Below are 26,669 nucleotides of genomic sequence, written 5' to 3'. Positions count from 1 at the left end.
TTCAGGAGGAAACCATATCAAGAGAGATTTCAGAGAAAGTAGCAGCTAGGAGTCATTTACTGAGGCTTCCAATCCTTCTGGGACTCCAAGCAGCCTCTGACTGCTATAGCTAAAAAATACGAGGCAGTCTGGTTTGTGAGAACTGATCATTCCCTTTCTATTCCAACTGTGTGGTTATTTTTTTATAAAAAACCTAAAAGCCTCCTAATTTATTGACTTAAGTTGTTTCAGTAGCCAGTCCAGCACCTCTGCCTTTACAACCTCTCTTCAAAATAACCCAGGACAAAATTACCTTTAATGTGACAGCATCATCACAGCCAGACTAGGGAAGTTTAGATTTCTATTTTCTAAAGGATGTTACTGAACCAGAGTTGTTACAATAATCGTCTGAGGCTACATCATTGTCATTAAGCTAGCTTTTAATTCCAAACTTTTTAAAATGAATTCACCATCTGCCATGATGACATTCACGTTACAGGTTTGAATACCATGCTGAAATTCAGCATTTCTAGCCTAGTGATGTTATGAAACTTTAAGGATGACCACATTATGAGCAGCAAATATAGTATACTAAACTGAAAGAAATGCAAGCAACTTTCCATTTCACCTGGAACAAATGTTTGGGGTCTTGTTTGTTGAGAATAGAGATTGAGAGGGCTGATGTTGCATCTACAAGGCTTGCATGGGATTAGACCAAGGTGTTGTGAAGGGAAATGTTTAAAGGAAACAAGGGGTGGGGAAATATATGTTTGGTAGCATCATGCTGGATGAAGTGGAAATCGCAGAGATGATTTAATCACAGGAGGTTGGTTGGATGGAAGTTAAAGGTGGGGCAGTGGAGTCGAGGCTTTGGGAGGGTGGGAAAGTGTGAAATCTGTACCCGTTTGACATTTGTATCAGCTACATTGGTGGTGAGCTGGGCAGATGTGAGAATTCTCAGCTGGGAGAAAAGGGAAGATTTGCCAAATTTAGACCATACAAAAAAAAGAGTTTGTAACTTCTGTCCCCATTTTTGTTTCTGACTCCTTTTGCTAATCGTTTTTTTTTTCTCTTCTCTCATTTGCTTTGAACAGTAGCTCTTCATTCTGTCATTTCCTAATTCCTCTCTCATAATCTTTTGTGTTTCCTTTTCCCATTACCACTCCCACTGGCATTTGCCCAATCAAATTCTCTTGCCTTCCACCCTATCAAAGACTACATTGTTCTTTTTCGACATGCACAAAATCTGTTACATTGCTAATTTTACTGAGTTCAGATAAGACTGTTGACTTAACTAAAAAAAAACTAAAGTTTTTTTTGTGCAGAATTTCTGCTGACTGGCTAGGTATTTCCAGTATTTTTAATTTTCTATAATAATGAGCTAGATCACTTTGCTATCAAGTAACCCAGGTAGATAATGTACAGTTCTTGTTACTTGTTTGGGTTGAAAGGCATTTCACTACTTACGATGGTGCATCAATACTTGGCACGAGACTAGGATTCCACAAGAGCTAGGTGTCCTTCGCTTCCTCACTTAAGTAGCTATGTTCACATCTGAGCTATGTTAGCAAGTATCAACAGTCATTCACCTCTGGAGGCATTACTGCGAACTGTACTGTTGCCTGTCCACAAGGACCTTGCCTGTGTATTTTGAGTTGTAGTTATTGGATTGACAGGGATATGAATTCCAACGCCATCGACTGGTCACCTCCTGAGTGTGGCTTTTTAAGCAATAATGTTATCTCGGTGCATCAGCGATATGATGTGAACTGCAGAGGTACATAAGAAAAGGAATAGGCCATTAAGCCCCTCAAGCCTGCTCTGCTTTTCACTAAGATTATGGCTGATCTGTGGCCTGACTCGATAGGCTGCTGTTGGGTCCTTGAAACCCTTGTTCATTTTCCTTTCAAGTCTACTGTGCGATGAAAGTTTAGAGTCTGGTTGCTTAAATAGGTGTGAGATTTTTTAAAAACTGCTCTCTTTGCAATCAAAAAATTAAGAACTTTATTTGCAGTTCATTGTCTTTCAATGAATAAGTAAAAGGTCATGGATTTTATGCTCGTCAAGCAGAATTGAGTAATAGTATGTTGGGGATGTTCCAAGTTGGTTTCTGTACTCTTGAGTTCAGTAGTGATAAACTCGTTATTTTATCCCTTTTTATGCCACTGGGTGTGTTGCCTTTAAGGGCATGAATAAGTATATCAGTGATGCCTGTAGAAGATGATTAGGCTGATGTTTGCTATTGAAGCACTGAGATAAATGTAGTTGTTTTGACATGGTGATGAAGGTCACCCTTATTCTGTGTAATCACGAGATACCAAGAAGAAAGGAGGGAGGGGTGGAATTAAATATTCAACTTTTGTGTTTGACATTTTGCATTCAGGTATAGGATCATGGTAGAAGAGCATAGTTGCTGAGAGAGCAGTCCCTTGATCTAAGTAAATATAATTATTTCATTGGTAAATTTCACAATTGCTATGTTTCTGACTTTTATTTGTGGGTGTTAATTGCATATGATAAATATTGTGTCAAACATTGAAAATAGCTATGCCGCATAACAGCCACTCTTGCAGTAATGCAGCCACTTAGTTGTAAATTTCCATTGTACAGTGTAATACAGTAAATTATAATTTAACCAATTAGTTCATAACCAATTAAGCTTCCTTGTGTTTTGCTTCCATGAAATTGATTTAAATATGGGATACCTCATTTGAGCAATTTGTGATGCTTTATAAATTATTCAAGTATTGCCTACCTGGTTTAAAGTACTATATTGAAGTACTACACTGTAATGAATTGTGAACTATTTGTTATTTATAATTAAACACAGCCAACAGTTCGTTACCTGCTGGGTGAAAAGGTGATGAAAGATTTGGATACAGAACACAAAGGCAAATTGCTTCATGTAACTTGTATAATTGCTAGGTTGTTTTCTGCTGACAACTGAAAGACAAATAAGCCATGTAATGAACAAATGGATGTGAGTTATTATCTGAAGGGCCCAGATGAATTTCCCAATCTCTAAAGCACAAACTTGAGCTGTTTGCAGAGTTTTGCAACCTTGAAACTGAAACTGTTACTTAGTGTCTTATTTGGCATGTGTACAATTCAGTTTTTCTTGTGATGATTAGGGGGGAGGGGAGGGGAATGTATTCTCTTTACATTTTTTTGATGTCACGAAGGGTTAGCTTAAATACTTTGATCATCATAATTGGGGCAGAAGGGATTTCTACTTTGTACAATCATTTATCGAGATCTACATTTTTTTTTGTTCTTGTGTTTTTTTTTAAAATAACTATCAGTGGAGAGGTGCTGACGTACAAATCTAATGTAGTGATCCATATTTGTTTTGTCTAACTTTGGGCAGAATTCCAACTGGTTTTCATAGATTATTCTCATTCTGGTTATACATGGTCATTCTCGAAGCAGAGGTTTTATGAGATGGTTCAAATTTAAAAACAATCCGAGCAGCTTGGTTCAATGAAGTTCTTCTTGGTGCTCATTCAGAACATGAATTTAAAGCTTTTTAAGGGAAAAGAATGTTCTACTAGCTCGAGGGTTTTTGAGGATATAAGCATATAATGTATACATGCTCTTTTTGTGTGTAACAAAGTAACATTCTCCAAAAACTCACCACAAGTCTGTCAATTGTGATCCTGTTTTTATAGATCAATGTTCAATCTGTCCAATCTTTGTCTAAAAATAATATCCATTTTTATAATGGATTCTACCATTTTCTTGACTACAGATGTCATGCTAGGCCACACCTCGGATATTGTGTGCAGTTTTAGTCTCCTTTTCTGAGGAAGAATATTTTTGCTCTCAAGGGATCGCAGCAAAGGTTTACCAGGCTGATTTTCAGGGGAAAGCAATACTGACATTTGAGGAACTACGTTTTTGCTGGAGTTCAGACAAATGAGAAGGGATCTCGTAGAGACTTGGAGTAGACAGGGTAGATGCAGAGAGGATGTTCCCGATGGTGGGTGTGTCCAGGACCAGGGGCCATAGTCTGAGGATTCCAGGTAGACCATTTAGGATGGAGATGGGAAATATTTCTTCACCCAAAGAGTAGTAAGCCTGTGGAATTCATTACCACAGGAAGTAGTTAATGGCAAAACATTGAATGTATTTCACAGGTGGCTAGATTTATTTATGGCTTAAAAGTAAAATATATAATGCATTTTGTTTTACACATGTAAGGTCTGTACAAACTATTCATGTATTTTAATTTTAAATGCTGTATTCTTTTTCCTTCTTATAATTTCATAGTTGGCGGTTAAGTATGAAATTTGTTTGGAAAATAAGCCAGCAAAGATTACAGAAGTTATTTGAAGTGTTATTACTCAGAACGTGTAATCCTCGATGATTTCCTGCCCATTATAGTACCTCATTTGTTACTCTCCCTGAACCATATTATTTCATATGTGCTTGGTAGTGGTAAATTAAAACTTTTCCTGTTTAGACAACAAAGTCCCAGGTTTTGGGCAGAAATGCCATAGCCATGTTCAGCTGTTCTAAGGCAGCCAAGAATGGCTGATAAATTACATATTTCACAATCGCAGTTACATCCATGGATTTGAAGAATGATTGAGGAAAGGGCTGTGGATATTGTCTACATGAACTTTCGTAAGGCATTTGACAAGGTACCCCGTGGCAGGCTGGGAGAGAAGGTGGACTCTCAGGAGATCTGGAGTGAGCTGGCTAGACTGAAACAAAACTGGCTTCATTATAGAAGGCAATAGTGGTGGAAGGGCTTTTCAGATTGGAGATTAGTAACCAGTGGTGTTCCACAGGAATCCGTGCTGGAACCTTTTTGTAAGACATAAATGATCTGGAGAAAAATATAGGTGGTCCAATTAACAAGTTTTGCGGATGACCCCAAAATTGCCAGAGTTACAGCTAGTGAGGAGGGTTGTCAAACGATATATTGGGATGTAGATTGTAGATTTGGGCAGAGAAATAGCAGATGGAGCTTAAGCTGGACAATAGCGAGGTGATGCATTTTAGCAGATCAAATTCAGGTGTGAATTATACAATAAATGGCAGTACCCTTGGGAGCATGTACGTATAGGTCCACAGATCTCTAAAAGTGACAGCACAGTAGATAAGGTGGTCAAGAAGGCATACAGCGTGCATGCCTTTGTTGGCTGAGGCATCAAAACTTTAATTAGACCACATTTTGGAATTTTGTGTGTAGTTCTGCTCACCACACTGCTGGAAGGATATGGATGCTTTGGAGAAGGTGCAAAGAAGGTTTGCCTGGTCTGGAGGGTTTTAGTCATGAGGAGTGGTTGGATAAAATCAATTCTTTTCACTGGAAGGGCTGAGATTGAGGGATGACCTGATAGAGATATATAAAATTGAGAGATAGTCCGATGCCTTTTCCCAGGGTGGAAAGGTTAACTACAAGAGGGCACATGTTCAAGGTAAGCTTGGGGTAAGTTAAGAGAAGTGTGGAGAAAATGTTTTATACTGAGGATGGTGGGTGTCTGGAACACAACTCTGATGTGCTTGCTTCCACCACCTCCACAGGCAATGTTTTAAGGCTTGATAGACACACGAATGGGGGGGGATAGAAACTACACTACGTGATAAGTAGTGGATCTAAAGGATTGGGAATTTGCACAGGCTTGGTGGGCCAAAGGGCCTGTTCCTGCATTGTATTGTATTGATTTAAGTTTACTTTGGCTGGGTAGATGTTTTTATTTAATCAAGGGTAAATGTCACTATTTTTCCTTTTTTTTGAGATTTATGGGCTAGATTGTGCATCTCTGAACAGAAAAAGTCCTGTTATAAATTTATCAACATTTTTTAGGAAGGAACAGAAAATGTTAGTCCCAAAAATTTAACACTGCTGTGACTACAATAAAAGTAAAATCACCATAATCCTACTGGACCATAAGGCTGCCGCTCTCAATAGACAGCGATGACTGACTGGTGATGGTTTAACTTGAGGGTCACCATACCTCTGGTGAAGGTGAGGTTGAGAAGTAGAGTCTTTTTATGATCACCTCAGCCGGTGCAGGAATTGAACCTGTACTGTTGGCATCATGCAGCTAACTGAACTAACTGACCCTTCACAAGGTACATTGTGCCAACTCATGCTGATATCCAAATGGAGGTCCACCTTGCATGTGTTCAGATTTGAAATGTTATATAAACTATTGGCCATTTAAATTTGAAATTGCCTGGGAACTAGATTAACATTGCCCAGGTGAAAATTAATTTGGTCAAGTTTGGGTTCTAATTCTGCAGCCAAGCACTTCCCTCAGTACAAAAAAATTAAAATCACTTGTTTTTGTTTAAAACATACTGCTGTGTTGCCAGTTCAACATGTTACTACAAAGACTTGGTCAGCAATTGGTTGATCGCAGGGGATGAGATTTGATTATTGTCCATTTGATCCTTTATTACACCTTTTTTTCTTCTGTTGTTGTTGAAGTAGTCATGAGTTTGGCTTAGTAAGTACTTGATCAGTAGTCTTCAACTGGACTAAACTGATGTGAAGAACATCCCGGTATAGAAGGTAAATTATTTTGGTGACCATTCCCTTAGATATACAGTTAGGTATCCCAGCACTTCAGCCAGATGAGATGAAGCAATGATGTGAAATTTGCATTGGGAAGCCCTTTTTACTGATTAAACTTGTATAACATTGATGGAAGAGTGTTGAGGTTGGTCTGTTCTCTCAAACCAGCTTTTTTTTGGCAACTGTTCTGCTTGTCCGCTTGTCTATGTATTTTTGATCTTGGGATATGGTTGGATTCTCAACTCTGTAAAATCAAATAGTCCTTCATGTAATTGAAATGTGTGCCACAGAAATTTGATGCATATGTCTAGAAAAACTGGCCATTGTATGACCCATCAATCCTTCCCATTTGAGAACTTTGTTCTATTTTCTTTTTTCAATTCAGGAAATCATCAACCAACAAGCCCAGGTGATTCAATAACTGCAATGCCCAGTGATACACCTGTATTCAATTTGAATTCAACTGTAATGGGAATTAATAACTCTACAGCATCAACAGCCAATACTATCAATGACACTGTCCCTCAAGCAGACATTGGAAGTACCATGGCTTTTACTTCTATGACACCAAGCCTGACAAGTGAAACTAGCTTTAACAATTCATTAGAGAAGTCAACTGTCAGTATGCTGACTACTGCACCAAATATCAGCAACCTAACCCAAAAGAGTGGATTGGCTAATAATGATACAAGCAGTGACCTGCAAAGGTCTGTAAATAACAGTAGTCCCATTCCAAAATTTGAGAGTCCCAGCGTTAGCTCCGTTGTAACAGAGTCAAATGAAGTGAGCTCTACTGTCAAAATTACAGCAATCCCAAAGCAAACAGAGACCTCTGTGAAAGTGTCTTCAACTTACAAAGGCTCCACGCTCACAGTTAAATCAACTGGTATGTCTTCTACATCTGCTGGACAGAAGGAATCAAAAGGTAAAACTTCTGTTTTCTCTTGTTCATTGTAGTTCTTTAAAACTTAATTCTATGCAGGAAGCTGCCGGCATTGCAGTGGGTTCTTTTTGAGTCTACACTTCTTTATCCTTTTAGCTAGAATTTGAATTAACATTGTAGATGTGAAAACATTGTTATTCGATAATAAAAATTCCACTTATAAACTTTCTGACTGTGTTTTATATAATGCTGGAAAAGCACAGTATATCCGGCAGCATCTAAGGAGCAGGAGAATCGACGGTTTGGGCTAAAGCCCTTCATCAGGAATGAGGCTTTCGTTCCTGATGAAGGGCTCTAGTCCGAACCGTCTATTCTTCTGCTCCTCGGATGCTGCCGGATATGCTGTGCTTTTCCAGCACCACACTCTTGACTCTGATCTCCAGCATTTTCAGTCCTCACTTTCTCCTATGTTTTATATAGTCAGAGTCAGACCCTGCTGAACATAATCCAAAGTTAAACTAGTCCCGCTTGTTTGCTCCTGGCCCATATCCCACCAAACATTTCCTATTCATGTTCTTATCCAAATGTCTTTTGAACATTTGTAATTGTACCCACATCCACCACTTCCTCAGGAAGTTCATTCCATATTCTAACCACCCTCAGTGTAAAACATTTGCCTTTCATGTCGTCTTTTAAATCTCTCTCTCTCCTGTCGCCTTAATGTATCCCCTAGTGTTGAGATAGTTTTGAAGAACATTCTTAGGAAATGGTGCAGTGAATGTGCTATAAAGTATTACTTTGGATTTCCAAAACTCTGCCATGCTGTCACATTAAATATTTGATATAGTATTGGTCTGTCTAAGGATGGATCCTCTGCTCATTCCTCAAGATTGTGCTTCTCTGCTCAATTCCAAGTAGGAGCCTCCCACTTTGTAATTAAATGTGAGGGAAATTAGGGGGAAAACTACATGGTGCTTTCCTGTTGCCTTCTGTGCGTGTACTTAAAGGAAGAACAACTCTTCCCAAATTGCTCCCTTTTGCATTTACAATGTCTTTGGTTATTGCTAAATAACATTCATCTCAGTGAGCATCTCGTTCATTTTTAGATGCAACCAGTAGCTTTCCAACTGAACAATCCCCAGTGTCTACAACTCTACCAATGCAACCAACTTCCAAGACCAGGTTAACTTCCATGACAACCAGTGGCTCTGTAATGCCATCCACTGTCATCATGCGCCTGTCCACCAGTCACACAAGCCCCACCACCACCACCACCATCTCGACCACCACTGCCACAACTGTGAGAGCAACTGCTCGAAGAGGCACCACAATCAACATAGCAACCACTTCATTTTCTGTGCAGCATATCGAGGGGAATTTGGCCAATACCAAAGAGATGGTGAATGGTGAGTGATTTTTTTTTTTAATTTAATTTTTTTTTGCAGCATATTTATCTCCAGTGAGGAGACTCACATAGAGTCTAAACACCAGAAAAAAAAACAAGAGGTTCTGCTTAATTGCTCATTTGCATTGTATATTCAATGTAATGTCTGTTTTGTCATGTTTCTGAATTTTGCTGATTATTTCTTATGGTTTATAAAAATGTTGTTATCGACAAGGATAATCTGGGTAGTTGTATGCATCTTTGCTTTGGGTCACTATACAATCTAGCATGTTGTGATCTCAGCTGATGTTATTACTGAATAAATCAGATCAAAAATATTACCCAAAATTGTTAGTGCACCAGTGTCTCAGACTCTAGCACCTCCGTAGGTTTGAATCATGTGTGACTTTAACGTGTAGACTGAAACCGCAGGTTGCGTTTTCCTGGAGCTATTATACATGTGAACATCAACCTGCTTGGCTTTAAGTAACATTTTCAGGGTTTTATCCCAACACTTCTGATCTGGGGAAAACACTAACTCTTCAATATAAGATGAACTAATTTTCAATACTTTTCCCTTTGCAGACCACTGGTCTTTGCAGCTATCCTATTCCCAGGAACAAAACTCAGTAAAACTGAAACTAAGTGACACTCTCTAAGCTATGAAAGTTTACTTTTTGTTTAAAAATTCTGGAAAACTCTAACAAGCCTTGAGACCCAATTAATTACTTTGCAGGGTCCCAAAACATTCTAAGGTAAGTAAAAATCCATCAATGATGCACACAAACCTTTTACATCTAAAGCAAGATGTCAAAAGCTGTTTAAAAAGAAATCACCATGGCTACAGAAATACTTGAAAGTTAATTAACTTTACATATACTGAAAGCTTGCTTGACATTAATTCAGAACACAAAACAAATGTACAGTAAATATTAAGTTTACGTTGCAAGTGAAATTATTGATTATAAGGTTTCATAAATGAATCCTGAAAAAACTGAATATATCTACAAGAAATATATTGTTTAGGAAAGGGTTAAGCAACCTGTACTTCAGAGATTATTCTTTTCCATTTAATGGATGTGGGATAGGTCGAGTGAGAATTGTGGAACCCACAGTTTTGAAATAATCCAGAAGCAAAGTATGAATTAAAAGCAGGAGTTTAGGCCAAATAAATTCTGTTCTTTTTCATTGTTTCATAAATTACTGCGTTTGGAATCTAAATTCATTGTAGCTGTTTGTTAGAACTTACTGACTTTTGAAGGAGACCGAAGGCTTTCGGTAATCAGGTAAACTTTGTGACCTATTTCACATCACCTAGTGATAGATCACAGGAGAGCATCCTCTGGTTCCTCAACATCTAAGGAATTTTAGCCCAGCCCTGATGGAAAATTCCAAACAGTCCCTAAAGCCTGTTTCTCCCACTTTATGAAGGATAAGTATCTCACTTCTTCTCTTTGCATTTCTCCCTGATTTTTAAAAAAATACATTTACCAAACAAAAATGTATTGTTTCCTATCCTAAATTTCAGTTGATTTAGCATTCATTGCTTCTCTAGGGAGGAGGTTCTAGAGTTCCAAATTTAAAGGATTGAGTAAGGAGATTTGTACACGGAGGCTGGAATGCACTGACAGGGGATGTGGTAGAAGCAGAGACGATAGCAGTGTTTAAGAGGTGCTTAAACAGACACTGACAGGCAGGGAATAGATCGATACGAACCATGTACAGGCAGATGGGGATTAATTTAGAATGACATCGTGGTTGGCATAGACATGCTGGGCTGAAGGGCCTGTTTTCATGCTGCACTGGTCAATGTTAAACAGAATGGAATGAAATGTTGGTGAGACACTCCTCCAACTACAAGCTGTTTCTGTCCCATGTTTGCTGCTGATAGATTCACTATAACCTTATGTGCATTTGACAGAAACAGCGTGCATTTGGCAGAGTAACGAGCAGACAAGATATTAGTTCTAGCATTAAGGGAGATGGGGTCTGGGAGCTGGAAGGGGTTAAGAGCCAGTGGGGAGGTGTGACACTGACCGCCACCTTTTTTTTTTGGGGTATGGCACCAGGATTGGGAGGTGACTTTTGCCAAAGTCCAGGGCTCCACCTTTTGGACCCAAGGTAAGGGAATTGGCCAGAGGTAGCCAAAGGGTGGCAGGGAGGAGGTGCCATAGTCAACTTTGGGGAGGGAGAAGGAAATTTGAAGGGGTGTGCAAGAGTGTAGAAAATTTCTTGTTAAACATTCTGAATTTCTCTTGCCTACAGAGAAGTGGAGTTGAAGGCAGAGTTAGATTTTCAATCAGCAAATGTGTTGAAGGTTAAGGTGAACAGGTGGGAGAAATGTTTTAAGACCACTCATAGATCTCTGCTAAGTGATTCCCGCTTGGAATCAAATGGGCTAAAAGGGGTCATGAAATAACTTTAGCGAGCAGAATTAAGGAGAATCCCAAGGCCTTTTTTTCATATGAGAAGCAAGAGGGTAACTAGAGAAAGAGTTGGTCCACTAAAGAATAAGGAAGGAAGGTTGTGTGTCGAAGCTGAGAGAATGGGTGAGATTCTGAATGATTACATTGCATCAGTGCGCACTGAGGAGAGGGACATGATAAATGTTGACATTAGAGATAGAAGTTTGTTTACTCTAGATCCCATTGACATAAGGAGGGTGGATGTGTTGGGTAGGCTAAAGGATATCCAAGGTGGACAAATCCCCAGGTCTGGATGGGATCGATCCCAGATTAAGGGAGGCAAGAGAGGAAACAGCTGGGGCCCTGACAGATACCTTTGTAGCATCCTTAAATACAGGTGAGGTGCCAGAGGACTGGAGGGTTGCTCATGTTGTCCCCCTGTTCAAGAAGGGTAGTAGGGATATTCCAGGTAACTACAGACCAGTGAGCCTGATGTCGGTGGTAGGAAAGTTGCTGGAAAAAGTACTGAGGGATTAAATCTATTTATATTTGGAAAAGATATCATGTTGCTTATCAGAGATAGGCAACATGGTTTTGTGCAGAGGAGATCATGCGTCACCAACTTAAGAGTTCTTTTGAGGAAGTGACCAAGTTGATGGGTGAAGGAAGGGCTATAGATGTCATATACATGGACTTTAGTAAGGCGTTTTGATAAGGTTCCCCATAGTAAACTAATGGAGAAAGTGAAGTCACATGGTGTGCAGGGTGTTCTAGCTAGGTGGATAAAGAATGGTTGAGCAACAGGAGACAGTAGTAGTTGAAGGGAGTTTCTCAAAATGGAGAAAGGTGATCAGTGGTGTTCCACAGGGATCAGTGCTGGGGCCACTGTTGTTTGTGATATACATAAATGATCTGGAAGAGGGCACTGTTGGTATGATCAGCAAGTTTGCAGGTGACACGGAGATTGGTGGAGTAGCAGAAAGCATAGGGGACTGTCAAAGAATACAGGAGAATATAGATAGACTGGAGAGTTGGGTGGAAAAGTGGCAGATCGAGTTCAATCCAGGCAAATGTGAGGTGATGCATTTAGGCAAGTCTAATTCTAGAGTGAACTATACAGTAAATGGAAGAGCCTTGGGAAAAGTTGATGAGCAGAGCGATCTGGGAATTCAGGTTCATTGTACCCTGAAGGTGGCTGCACAGGTGGATAGAGTGGTCAAGAAGGCATATGGTGTGCTTGCCTTCATCAGACTGAGTATAAGAACGGGCAGGTCATGTTAAAATTGTACAAGACATTTGGTTTGGCCGCATTTAGAATAATGTTTATAGTTCTGGTCGCCACATTATCAAAAGGATGTGGATGTTTTGGAGAGGGTGCAGAGAAGGTTTATGAGGATGTTGCCTGGTATGGAAGGTGCTAGCCAAGAAGGGTGGTTGAGTAGATAAGGATTGTTTTCATTTAAAAAAAAATGGAGATTGTGGGAGAACCTGATTGAGGTCTACAAAATCATGAAGGGTATCGATAGTGTGGATAGAAATAAGCTTTTTCCCAGGTGAAGGATTCAATAACATGAGGTCACACTTTCAAGGTGAGAGGTGAAAAGTTTTAAGGGGGATACATGCAGAAAGTACTTCACACAGAGGGTGGTAGGTGCTTGGAACATGTTGCCAGCAGAGGTGGTAGAGGCAGGCATGGTAGATTCATTTTAGATGCGTCTGGACAGATGCCTGAGTAGGTGGGGAGCAGAGTGATATAGATGCTTAAGAATTGGGCGATTAGGTTTAGAGAGTGGTTTTGAATTGGCTCAGGCTTAGAGGGCCAAAGGGCCTGTTCCTGGGCTGTAAATTTTCTTTGTTCTTTGTTCTAGATCAACCATAATTGTATTGAATGGCGCAATAGCCTGGATGGTCCTATTCCAAATGTATGGAGTGCAGACACCAACATGGGCTTTTTAGGCCAATAGACCAACTTCTGTAATTACATTCCACGTACAGAACAACCTCGATTATCTGAACAAGACAGGCAAGGAGTATTTTGTTCAGTAACTGATCTGTTCGTAAACCAAGGAAGCATTTACAGGTCCTTGAGATGTTGTTTGGATAATTGATGTTCGGATAACCGAGATTGTTCTGTGATCTCATTTCTTTATTTAATTGAGGTTTTGAGAATAATAACCCTTTCAAATGTTTGAAGTTGTCATTTGCTAAAATGAAGTTAGTTTGGAGGATTGCACAGATAACTGTGAAAATGCCTTCCAAAAAGGAGAGAACCTCTAGAATGTTCTTTGAGCTTTCAAATCATTGGTAATTCAGTTAAATGTGTCAAGAAAGTGGGAATGTTTTGGATGTAGGTTAGCTCGCTGAGCTGGAAGGTTCATTTTCAGACGTTACGTCACCATACTAGGTAACATCTTCTTGGAGCCTCCGAATGAAGCACTGGTGGTGTATCCTGCTTTCTATTTATGTTTATGTTTCCTCAGGGAGGTAATGTCATTTCCCATTCTTTTTCTTAGGGTGTGGTAAATGGGATCCAAGTCCGTGTGCTTGTTGATAAAGTTCCGGTTGGAATGCCATGCTTCTAGGAATTCTCTTGTGCGTCTCTGACGTGTCCTGGGATGGCTGTGTTGTCCCAGTTGAAGTGGTGACCATTCTTATCCGTATGTAAGGATATTAGTGAGAGTGGGTCATGTTGTTTTGAGGCAAGTTGATATTCATGTATCCTGGTGGCTAGTTTTCTGCCTGTTTGTGCAATGTAGTGTTTGTTACAGTTCTTTTAAAGAGTCTGTCGTGAGCAACGTTTAAGGGCCAAAAGAATAGCAGAGTAAAACAGAAGCACAATGTTTACAGAAATGATTAACGATGCCCACAACAGACTCCATAAAAGAACTGTAACAAACACTACATTGGACAAACAGGCAGAAAACTAGCCACCAAGATACATGAACATCAACTAGCCACAAAATGACACGACCTGCTCTCACTAGTATCCTTACATATGGATAAGGAAGGAGACCACTTCAACTGGGACAACACATCCATCCGAGGACAAGCCAAAAAGAGACATGCATGAGAATTCCTAGAAGCATGGCATTCCACCAGAACTCTATCAACAAACACATTGACTTGGATCCCATTTACCACCCCCTGAGAAAAAGAACAGGAAATGATACCAACCCTAGGAAACTCAAACATAGCAGGATACGCCACCAGTGTTTCATTCGGAGACTCACTGAAGATATTACTAGTATGGTGATGAAACATCTGAAAACAAACTTCCCAGCTCAGCGAGCAAACTTACATCCAGAACCTCAACCTGAGCTACAAATCTTCTCAAAACGCACTCGCGGGGATGTTTGTTACAATACATTTATGACTGAATAACTTGAAGTGGGATATGGATGAAAACTTGACAGACTGTACTAATAAAAGTATACTTCCTTCTTGAACAGGGAGGCCGGTTTCTAATCCAAATGGAACCAGAATGGACCCTCTTGTTATAGGACTCACCACAGTTTTCTTTATAATTATTGGAATTGTTTCAATACTTGGGTTTCTGAAGTACCGTCAGCGAAACAACCAACCAGAATTCCGGCGTCTTCATGAGCTCCCAATGGTAGGAATAAGTTTGAAAGATATTGTCCTGTTATTTTAACTCCTATTTTCTGTTTTCTCAGCTTTATTTTTAAGATGACAAAACCTTTTTAATTATGGTTTTTAAATTCCCTAAAGAGTTCTTTTCTGTTGGGCGTCTTGTATGTTTATAATACTATTTTGCTAGTTTTCACTCCTTTTTGTAGTGCTTATTGTTGTAATTCCATGCCAGTATAGTTGAAATGGTTTGTGTGGCACTGTATCGATCATTTGATTAGACTATTTTGAAGCTGGTTCCATTTGTGTTGGGAATGAATTATTTTCTGATTACCCAAAATGATTGATTTTTTTTTTTATATGAGCAAACCTGAAAATCACACTTGAGAACCGGAGAAAGTTACAACGCAGATGCCATTGAGCCCATTATGTCTGTGCCAGCTAGCTACTTACTCCAATCCCAGCTCTAGCATCGGGTCCATAGCTTTCCAGATTAGTGCTTCAGGGGCAGCTCCAGATTCTCAGAACATAGAACATTACAGCGCAGTATAGGCCCTTCGGCCCTCGATGTTGCACTGACCTGTCACACCAATCTGAAGCCCATCTAACCTACACTATTCCATGTAAATCCATATGCTTGTCCAATGACGACTTAAATGCACTTAAAGTTGACAAATCTACTACCGTTGTAGGCAAAGCATTCCATACCCATACTACTCTGAGTAAAGAAACTACCTCTGACATCTATCCTATATCTATCACCCCTCAATTTAAAGCTATGCCCCCTCGTGCTCGCCATCAACATTCTTGGAAAAAGGCGCTCCCTGTCCACCCATCTTACCCTCTGATTATCTTATATGTTTCTATTAAGTCACCTCCCAACCTTCTTCCTCTCTAATGAAAACAGCCTCAAATCCCTCAGCCTTTCCTCGTAAGATCTTCCCTCCATACCAGGCAACATCCTAGTAAATCTCCCCTGCACCCTTTCCAAAACTTCCACATCCTTCTTATAATGTGGTGACCAGAACTGTACACAATACTCCAAGTGCGGCCATACCAGAGTTTTGTACAGCTGTAGCATAACCTCATGGTTCCGGAACTCGATCCCTTTATTAATAAAAGCTGAAACACTGTATGCCTTCTTAACAACCCTGTCAACCTGGATGGCAACTTTCAAGGATCTGTGTACCTGGACACCGAGATCTCTCTGCTCATCTACACTACCAAGAATCTTACCATTAGCCCAGTACTTTGAATTCCGGTTTCTCTGACCAAAGTGAATCACCTCACACTTGTCTGCATTAAACTCCATTTGCCACCTCTCAGCCCAGCTCTGCAGCTTATCTATGTCTCTCTGTCGCCGACAACATCCTTCGTCACTATCCACAACTCCACCGACTTTAGTGTCATCTGCAAATTTACTAACCCACCCTTCTACCCCCTCATCCCAGGTGGCTTCTAAAAATGACGAATAGCAGTGGACCTTACACCGACCCTTGTGGTACACCACTAGTAACTGGACTCCAGGATGAACATTTCCATCAAACACCACCCTCTGTCGTCTTTCAGCAAGCCAATTACCGTTCCAAAATGCTATATCTCCCACAATCCCATTCCTCTGCATTTTGTACAGCCTACTCTGGGGAACCTTATCGAACACCTTGCTGAAATCCATATACACCACATCAACCAGTTTACTCTCATCTGTTTTACCTGTTTGGTCACCTTCTCAAAGAACTCAATAAGGTTTGTGAGGCACGACCTACCCTTCACAAAACTGTGCTGACTATCCATCATCAAATTAGTCCTTTCTAGATGATTATAAATCCTATCTCTTATAACTTTTTCCAACACTTCACCAACAACTGAAGTAAGGCTCACTGGTCTATAATTACCAGGGTTGTCTCTACTCCCCTTCTTGAACAGGGGAACCACATTTGCTATCCTCCAGTCTTCTGGCACTATTCCTGTAGACAATGACGATTTAAAAATCAATGTCAAAGGCTCAGCAATCTCCTCCCTGGCTTCCCAGAGGATCCTAGGATAAATCCCATCCGGCCCAGGGGACTTATCTATTTTCACACTCTGCAGGATTTCTAATATCTCTTCCTTGTGAACCTCAATCCCACCTAGTCTAGTAGCCTAGGTATTCTCCGTATTCTCCTCGACAATATTATCATTTTCTAGAGTGAATACTGTCGAAAAATATTCATTTTGTTCTTCCCCTATCTCGTCTGACTCCACACACAACTTCCCACTACTATCCTTGATTGGCCCTAATCTTACTCTCGTCATTCTTTTATTTCTTAAATACCTATAGAAAGCCTTGGGGTTTACCCTGATCCTATCCGCCAACAACTTCTCATGTCTCCTCCTGGCTCTTCTGTGTTCTCTCTTTTAGGTCTTTCCTGACTACCTTGTAACCCTCAAGCACCCTAACTGAGCCTTCACATCTCATTCTAACATAAGCCTTTTTCTTCCTCTTGACCAGAGATTCCACTTCCTTCATAAACCACGGCTCCCGCGCTCTACAGCTTCCTCCCTGCCTGACAGATACATACTTATCTAGGACACTTCCTAAATCTTGCCTACTCGCATCATAATTGCCTTTCCCCCAGCTGTAATTCTTGCCCAGTGGTATACACCTATCCCTTTCTATCACTAAAGTAAACATAACAGAATTGTGATCGCTATCACCAAAGTGCTCACCTACCATTTCTAAGTCTAACACCTGGCTGGGCTCATTACCCAGTACCAAACCTAAAGTGGCTTTGCGCCTTGTTGGCCTGTCTACATACTGTCTACATCCTTCCTGAAGAAGGGCTTATGCCCGAAACGTCGATTCTCCTGTTCCTTGGCTGCTGCCTGACCTGCTGCGCTTTTCCAGCAACACATTTTCAGCTCTGATCTCCAGCATCTGCAGTCCTCACTTTCTCCTGTCTATATACTGTGTCAGGAAGCCCTCCTGCACACACTGGACAAAAACTGACCTATCTATAGTACTCGTACTATAGTGTTCCCAGTGAATATTTGGAAAGTTGAAGTCTCCCATGACAACTGCCCTGTCTCTCACTTACTTCTATCGAGAATCATCTTTGATATCCTTTCCTCTTCATCTCTGGAACTATTTGGAGGCCTATAGAAAACTCCCTAAAGGGTGACCTCTCCTTTCCTGTTTCTAACCTCAGTCCATACTACCTCAATTGAGGAGTCCTCAAACATCCTTTCTGCAACTGCAATTCTGTCCTTGACCAACAATGCCACACCTCCCCCTCTTTTACCATCTTCTCTGTTCTTACTGAAACATCTAAATCCTGGAACCTGAAAAACCATTCCTGTCCCTGCTCTATCCATTCCTCCTCAAATAATTTGGGAACTTCCACCTCAACCTCCAAACTGGATAGAGATACCTAAACACTCACCATTGTTTGAAAATGTTTTTCTCATGCCCCCTTTAATACTTCTGCCATTTACCTTTTAAATCTGTGTCCTCTCAGTTCCTCCAGTGGAGAAGAGAATTAAGTCCTCCCTGTCCAGTTTATCCAAGTCCCTAATTATTTGATACACCTCTGATTTTTAAGTCACTTCTCTTCCTTCTCTGATCTGTGGAAAACAATCTAGCTTATCCATCCATTTCCTTGTGGTTGCAATTTTTAAGACCTTGCCACATTGTTGCTAATCTTTTCTACTCTCTCCAGAGCAATTAGGTTCTCCTTATAATGTGGTGACTGGATCTGTACACAAAGATAGCATCTAGTCAGAGTATTATATCTACCCAGCATTGCATCCCTGCTTTTGTATTTAATTCCTCCCTGAATGAAGGAAGCCTTTTACCACTGTCTCTGTCCTGCACTTTTTATGGACCTTTGGATATCTGTTCCAAGGTCTCTCACTTCCTCTACCGCACTCTTTGTCCTCCTGTCAATTATGTATTTTCTTGCTTTATTTGCACTTGCCAGATGCATAACCTTGTGCTTCTCCAGATTGAATTCCATTTGCTACTTTTCTAATCACTCAACCAAACGACTGTTACATTCTTACAGGCAGTAGTAACAGACAATGTTCACAGACCTCCAATCCTGTGTTACCTCACTTTAGTATCTGATAAGAATTGGAAAATGATCCTGAGAACTCCTGCTATTTCCTCCCTTGCTTCCTTTTAACAGCATAGGTGAACAATTCCTTCAGTCCAAGTGATTATCTACCTTCAAAGGAGATACTTCCCTTCACGTGCTTATGTTATTTAATATTTCACACTGGCATTGGAATGTCTGCATCATTCCTTTCATTTCTGAGGACAGGCAAAATACTCATTTAGAACCCTGTATTAATGCACAAGTCTCCATTTCCTGTAGCCTTAATCATTCTCTTACTCTTAATGTACTCACAGAACATCTTTGGATTTTTGTTAATTTTACTGGCCATTATTTTACATACACTCACTGCTTTTTTTTGTAAATTTCACCCCATTTTTTCAATACTCCTTGAATCTTAAGTATTACTTTTATTTTTAAGATTGTCATTAGATTAGACTAGATTACTTAGTGTGGAAACAGACCCTTTGGCCCAACAAGTCCACACCGACCTGCCGAAGCGCAACCCACCCAGACCCATTTCCCTACATTTACCCCTGCCCCTAACACTATGGGCAATTTAGCACGGTCATAAGCTCTCTTCGTTTTTCTTTGCTCAATTTTCTTGCTTTGTGTGCTTCTGGCTAACCAGGTAGGAGGATCTAGATTGGCAGTGACTGTTTTTTCCCTCTTTTTATGGAGCCAGGTCTCCACTGCCTGTAAAACCTTGCTTTTGCTTTTCTCCTCCTGATCATGTACTTCTGCCAGCTGACGTCTCAGCTTTGTAAGGTTTGACTCTTCCCAATGAAGCTAGTACTCCTATCCAAGTTTGATCCTTTCCATAATTCTAAATTTTAACTGTTAGCTAAACTGTAAGTCCATGGAATTGAAGGCAAATTACTGACATAGGTGGGAAAGTGATTGAGTAACAGACTACAGAAAATAGGCATAGTGGGCAGGTACTCAAATTGATAGGATTTAACCAGTGGTGTCCCACAAGGATTTGTTATGGCCTCAAAAATTGGATGATGGTATAGAAAGTAGTTTTATCCAAATTTGTTGATAAGTCAAAGGCAGCATTGTAGACCGTGTGGATGTTAGTATAAAATTACAAAAGGGCTAAGTGAATAAGCAAAACTGTATGGCAGATGGAGGTCAAAGTAAGCAAATGTGAGGCTGTCCATTTTGGACTGAAAGGGTAGATCATGGTATGAAGTTAAACACAGTGAATGTGCAAAGGGTTGGTGGTTCAGGTACACAGACATTTAAACTTCCATGCACAGTTGCAGAAAACTATCAGGAAGGCTAATGGAATGCTGGTCTTTAGATATAAAATACTGGAGTAGAACGATGCAGTGGTTATGCTATAGTTGCACAAAACCGTTGCTAGACCCCACTTGTGAGTACTGTGAGGAGATTTGGACGCCACATACTAGGAAGGATATATTGGTCTTTAGAGGGAGTACAATGTGGGTTTATAAGAATGACACTTAGATTCAATGGTTAAATTGAGGAGAGGTTATATAAATTAGGCTTGTTTTCTCTTGAGTGCTGTTTAATAATATTATGCCTCTGCACCTTTTATTGCCCTATTGTTTTTCTTCTGTATTATTAGTTGGAAAAGGGATGTAGCATTAGATTTTAAATATATTGATTTCATTGCACAGGATTGCACAGAATGCAGCATTGACCGCTCTGGACTTTGCTGGCTTTTATGCTCCATTCAAGCCTCCTCCAACTTTTCTTCCTCTAAATCTGATTTTGCATAGCTATACTTTTTCACTTCAATCATTTACTGCTGAACATTTTTTAAATGTCCCATTGTTGTTTTGCATCTTAGGCTGCCAATTTTGTTATCCATTTTCTCAGGTTCTATCATCACCACCACCTCAATTAATTTTCCTCTAATCTATTTAACTAGTTCTATCAGTCTTACCAAAAAAAACTGCAAATGCTGGAAATCAAACAAAACCAGAAATTGTTGGAAAAACTCAACATGCCTAGCAGCATCTATGGAGAGAAAGCAGAGTTAATGTTTTGGGGTGCGTGACTCCTCCTTAGAACCCTTTTTGGCCCCTAGATTGTTGTTGTTTTCATCTTTTTAAGATCCGTTTCCTTTTTTATTCTGTCAACCATGAATAATTTTGAAACTGATGCACATATTGTCCTTTAGGTGATATCAAACAAACACAAAATACTCCAATGTCTTAACTGAAACCTGCATTGCCTGTAGCCACTCTCTCTTTTGCAGAGGGTTAGGGGAAGTGGAGTCTGTATTGGTGCTACAATGCATTTAGGTGCACAGTGATTTGGTACACTTTGTGCCAGTAATTTCTCCAGATGGGTTAGTTTCTGTCACTTCTATGCTGCAGAAGTAATGGTCATGGCAGAGAGCAAACAGTAAACTGTGGCAGTGCAGATGGTTGATTGTGAGAATTTATTTTTAATAGTGCCAGGTAAGGTGGGGAAGGAAGGTGGTGAGTGGAGTTTCATAAAATAAGTCTTAACATAATCTTTGCTTCACTTACCAGGATGACATGATGGAAGAGGATACCCCTTTGTCTCTCTACAGCTACTAGACGTCTGCTGCCAACAAACTCATCAACTTGCACAATGTTGCAACTACTGTGTTTTGAAGTATTGTTAGCTGGCATGCTAAGGACTTTGTTTTTGCAGTTTTCTTTTACGTGAGCCAAATTTGCATTTAAAATGTGTATTTGCTGTGTTTTTTTTTGAAACCCCCATTTGGGGAACTGCTAGGATTGAACATTGGTCAAAATTGAGATTTATTCCCTGCCCAAAATATTTCCCTTTTATATCCATGGACCTTTTTAACTATACCTGTTTATTCAACCAAACTTGTAAGTTTGCAACTGTTTAAAAACAATTAAGAGGCCAATGATGATCATTCCTGTATGTCTAAACTTTTAGGAGAAATTGCTGTTGTCCATTCAGGTGCCAAAGGAACTAGGGGGTCTAAGATTTGCATTAACAAATATCAGGAAGTCTGAAGATTTACTCTAAATGGTTTGGGTCTGTTCTAGTCAACCTAATGTATCATATTATGAAATTGTACTTCATAATTAGCACATGTGGGTTGATTTGAACTCTTATTCTACCAAAATCTTTATCATTTGCACTCGATGCTGATTATGTTTTTGTTTGATCAGGAAGTATTGGTGTTGTAAGCAACTACTTGGAGGGAATAAAACTAGTTCAATTTTATTACTTGAATTAAATTTTAAAATTGGTTGATAGAAAAATCTTGATTGAATTTCAAACATTTTGGAAGAAAATGTAATCTTTATTTCCGGCTTCCCTAATAATATAGGGAGTTACATTGCACCATAATGGATCAAATCTCACCACTAATAAAAGGAACTGAAATGTGGAAATTAAAGGTGTGATATGAGTCAAAGGTATGACTTGTATCTAAAAGCCAATGTTCTCTTGAATGCTGTAGTTTCCACCTTTAATCTAGATCAGTTCTCCTACCATTGTAATGCCTTTGATTCAAACCTTTTGATTCCGATTAAATCCTAGTCCATGTCCAGCAAAGTGAACAATTCAATTACGTTGTTATAGCCAAATCAAACTTTTTTGTTACTGGTAAAGCTACAATGAGAGATGTTGTCTTGGTTGCAAGTTCCATATATACTTTGAGAGTTCAGGGGATGATGTTACATGATTTGCAGTAATTCTTTGAACTATTATTAGGGTGCCGCCCTCAAAACTTTTATTTTGCAAGCTAATTTTTTTTTAAAAAAGTTCTTGATGCAGTCTGACTCAGATGTCTGTTGTCATAATTGATTCAGCTGGTAAAAAAAGTTATGGCAGAAGGCTTAAGTTGTAATTGAGATTATTCCTGTTTAGTTGAATGTGATCAATACACATTGAATGTCAAGTTTGGAGAGTTCACTTTTTTTCTTTGTCTACCTTTCTATTTGTAACAATGATAAATTTCTGTAAAGTTGTAATGTCTGACCCTCTCCAAATCTGGGATTAGGGGTGCTTTTTTGTTCCAACCTTTAGGTAAAATGTTGCCTAGTTCAAAGTTAAATACCCAGGATTCAATTCAAGGCTGAGATGGTTATAGACTAGTTTATTGCAGATTTATTATTTTCTGGTATAGATGTCACTTCCTTCATTTGTCTAATATTTACACAACAGGTACATCAGCGTTTCATATTCTGGGTCGTGTAGAACTGTTCATGGTTGTCACAGAGATGGATCACATGTTTTGTCTTTTAACCTTGCATTTCACTTTTATTGTTATAATTTCTTTCAGGTTTTATCTTCAAAAATTGCCACCATGAGCATGGTTCAAATCTTTCTACCCTAATCAGTTATAGATCAAGATTATGCTTTACGTATTTGCTCGTTTCCACAGGAATGTAAATTAAATGTATTACATAAACTGGAGATCTAAGCAGATAAAGGCATTTCCAAAGATCTCCTAAGCCTATTTCACCATTCTGAGGTCAAAGCTGATGTGTGGACACATGTGTGAATGAGAGATGAAAAATTACTTACTTGCTGATTTTGCTCTTAAGTGACCTAGCTCAAATTTTAATGTGATTCCTCCTTGTTCTGTATTTTTCCTCACCAGAAGTTCTCTGAGTGTACCCTATCATCATCCAGTATACCAGGTGTCTCTCCACAACTGAAGCATCACTTCCCCTTTTGTATTCCAAATCCCTTAATGGAACATTCTATTTGCTCTTTCGTTACCTGTCTACACAAACTTTCAAATCCCATTGCTGATTTGCAGCTTTCCCTAGAATTGAGAGTAGTTGTATTTCTGGCCAATTGCAATCATAAGGTGAAGGATTGTGAATACGTTTTCTGGGTTTTTTTTGAGGGGGAGAAAAGTACATGTCAGGTTGCGTATATTTGCACTGAACTGAATTGTTAAATACTTGTAGTAGAGCTGAGAAACACACTGACTGCAGTTTATTGCTGGATGATTTGAGATTCAAGCATTTAAACAAGTTAACCACACAAGTTTTGTGGTGTTGGTTACTTTGTACTATAGGTTCCTCTTCCTTGTGTAAAAGTCATAATTCAATGCAGTGTTGTTGATTTTTGTCTGAGACTGGACAGGGTGGAATATTAAATGGGCAAAGTGGCTGCAAAGTGATTTTTTTTTTCTCTTCAGTCATTCCTTGAAATCAAATGCAATAAGTATAGGCCTAGCCAATACATATGGAGAATTCCTATTAACTGTTGCATGGTGTGCTTACACAATGAGTGATCCAAAACAATGATGAACATATGCCCCCTGGTGGATTTCAGCTATCAGTTGGAAATAAAGGAATAGCAAATACTGAAATTGGTATGTATTCAAGGTTCTTTTTAATCCTCCCAGTTTGTAAATAAAAATCTGATTCCCAAAAAAACCGTTTAACCTAGTACTATTTCACTTCTGTTTGCTACACTTTTACCTTTCTTTAACAAATGAATCTTTTCGAAGATTGAGTCAGGGACAGAAGAGATGAGGGTGTGTCTGTCTGTCTGCGTCTCTCTCCATCCCAGATCATTGATTAGGCCAAACTTTAATTCACATGTTGGCAAAATTGATTTGTTCCTTTTTTGATGTTCGGGAAACATTAATTCAACATATCTTTTAACTGAACTGTCAATAAAGTAACAATTTTAGTTGGATACAACAATCTAGCTCCTTAAATTTTTCATGTATGTTTGTCTCCCACACCCAAATTTTCAACTAGTTGACTGCAAACCTACTGGTCACAAGGAAATGTGCTAAAGCAGAAGTTGCTAAAATTATCAAGGTTATAGGTATGGGGGAAGAAACTTGAAATAAATTAACTGATCAAGTGACTGTAATAATTTGAAGTTATAATGCAAAATCTGTAAGAGTTTAAATCAATACCTGTGCTGAATTTTAAGTACTCTTATGAGGTCATATCTCGAGTACTGCTGTGCCTGTTGTCAAGAGGCTATTCAAGTTTAGAACCAGCATACTAGAGGACAAGGTTGATCCTAAGAAAAGCTTTCGAGGAATGACCAGTGCCCTAATGGTGTTCAACTTCACTGGTTGTGAAATAGCTAGATCCTTTAATGGTGGGATAAACATTTTATGTAAGGAAGAGATCAAGTAGCTGCTGCCTAAATCACATGATTTTGTCATTCTTTCTGTATTTTATTCCAGGTTTTGATTTGTTTCTTTTAAATTTTTGAATTTTACAAGAATGCATGTAGTTTGAAAGTTATTGTACTGTGATATCAGGTGACATAAGTTAATGTAGAAACAAAAACAGAAATTGCTGGAAAAGCTCAGCAGGTCTGGCAGCATCTGTGGAGAGAAATCAGAGTTCATGTTTCAGGTCAGGTCACCCTTCAGAACTTGTGGCAAAACTTGTTTTCTGATAAACTTGCAATCTAAGAAGTCTGTTACCTTACAAAGGTGTCTGTTTAGCAATGGTACAAATTACTACACCTGATGTGAAGGGAGACTTGCAGTGAAACATCCTGTAAACTAGCATTTAATAAACCTTTTAGCTGGGTTGGTAGTGTGGGTGGATTGCTAATACTTTTAAGGATGAAAGCCATTATTGTTGTATTTGTCTTGTGCACAAATGTGATACCAGTTATATTTTGTTAAAAATGAGAAATTTCAATGTGGTATCATTAAATTTAAAGTGTGTGATCACTTTCAAATAGCAATTTTCTGTCATAACATGCAACTACCAAAGGTATTATGCGGTCCAGATATTTGCATTTTAAAAAAGTTCTGTTTAGCCATTAGTAAGACTACACAATCAAGAACATGTTGTGAGAGAAATTCCAAACGTTAGAACTTGCAGTACTGAGACATCAAACTCATTGGTACCCTTAGTTACATTCCTATTCTTTCCTTCCTGTTCTATGAATACGATTACCAGCCTGCTGGTATTGCCAATTTGTCATTTTTAGTGCAAACTTTTACTTTTTTTTCCAGGTCTGATTTTGTTTAGAAGGTTAATTATTTTTCATAATCCTTTTGTGATCTGCATTTTATGGAATAGAACACATTTGTGAACTGAGGAGGTGCCTAGTTTGCACTATTTGATTTTTCAAGAAAACAAAGCTGTGTGGAAGAATTTGCTGCAAACGTTAGTATAATGTTAATTTCCTATGGAATGTATGTCCTTGACAGGAAGTAGGAAATGGAGTATTCTGATTGAAGAGTTGTTAATTTTATACAATTGCCTTGTTTTTGTTTTATTAAAAATTGGTTTTCTCTTCAACATGATGTTCGTTCATTCATTCATTCAAAACTATACAGTTGGGGAAGAGAGTGCTCAGCAAGCTATCTTAAATGCTTTGGGATCTGGGCATGAACAAATAATAATCTTTGTTTCTCCTTTTACTCTGTCCTGTCTTTAGTCTCGATTATCTTGCTAAAAGGGATGACTTATTAAAAAAAAAATTGGCAGCAACAGCACAGAATTCTTCTTATTGTACAATTTTATTCTTAGTGTTTGTTATTGTAATCTATATGTTTGGACTTTTATGGCACACCTTCAGGATAGTGTGGACTTCAACCACAATGGACACTGTTATGCACACCCCTTGCTCATTATTTTAAACCCTAAATTAAGTGGGCTGCTTTTACTTGTGATGTTGTCACTTTCTCTATAGTCCAGTAGTAGACTAATGAAGTGACTGACCCATTAAGACAAAATGCCATGACTAGTTCACTGCTGGATTTTTAGTTGAAAATGGAAGGTACGTACAAAAGCAGCCACTGGTCTAATGCTCAAGTATTTATTTTGGTAATCTGAGTTGAGCTAAACTTTGGACCCAAGTTTAGGGAGCTTGTTAA

At 39.1% G+C, this 26,669-nt stretch overlaps 1 protein-coding gene across 1 annotated transcript in view; it reads left to right on the top strand.

Annotated features, from left to right (window-relative positions):
- The window catches only part of LOC122554298 (uncharacterized), a 63,533-nt gene extending 37,442 nt beyond the window's left edge, over positions 1-26,091 (top strand). The window contains exons 2-5 of the mRNA XM_043699096.2: positions 6,894-7,433; positions 8,498-8,797; positions 14,630-14,793; positions 21,373-26,091. Coding sequence (XP_043555031.2) covers positions 6,894-7,433; positions 8,498-8,797; positions 14,630-14,793; positions 21,373-21,420 — 1,052 coding nt within the window. The 3' untranslated portion in view covers positions 21,421-26,091. The remainder of the gene's footprint in view (positions 1-6,893; positions 7,434-8,497; positions 8,798-14,629; positions 14,794-21,372) is intronic.
- Positions 26,092-26,669: the final 578 nt, after the last annotated feature.

The sequence above is a fragment of the Chiloscyllium plagiosum genome, unplaced genomic scaffold, assembly GCF_037043375.1.
Source record: "Chiloscyllium plagiosum isolate Xiang-an unplaced genomic scaffold, Cpla_swu_hap1 HiC_scaffold_9, whole genome shotgun sequence".
Lineage (NCBI taxonomy): Eukaryota > Metazoa > Chordata > Chondrichthyes > Orectolobiformes > Hemiscylliidae > Chiloscyllium > Chiloscyllium plagiosum.
This window is presented reverse-complemented; position numbering and strand designations above follow the sequence as displayed.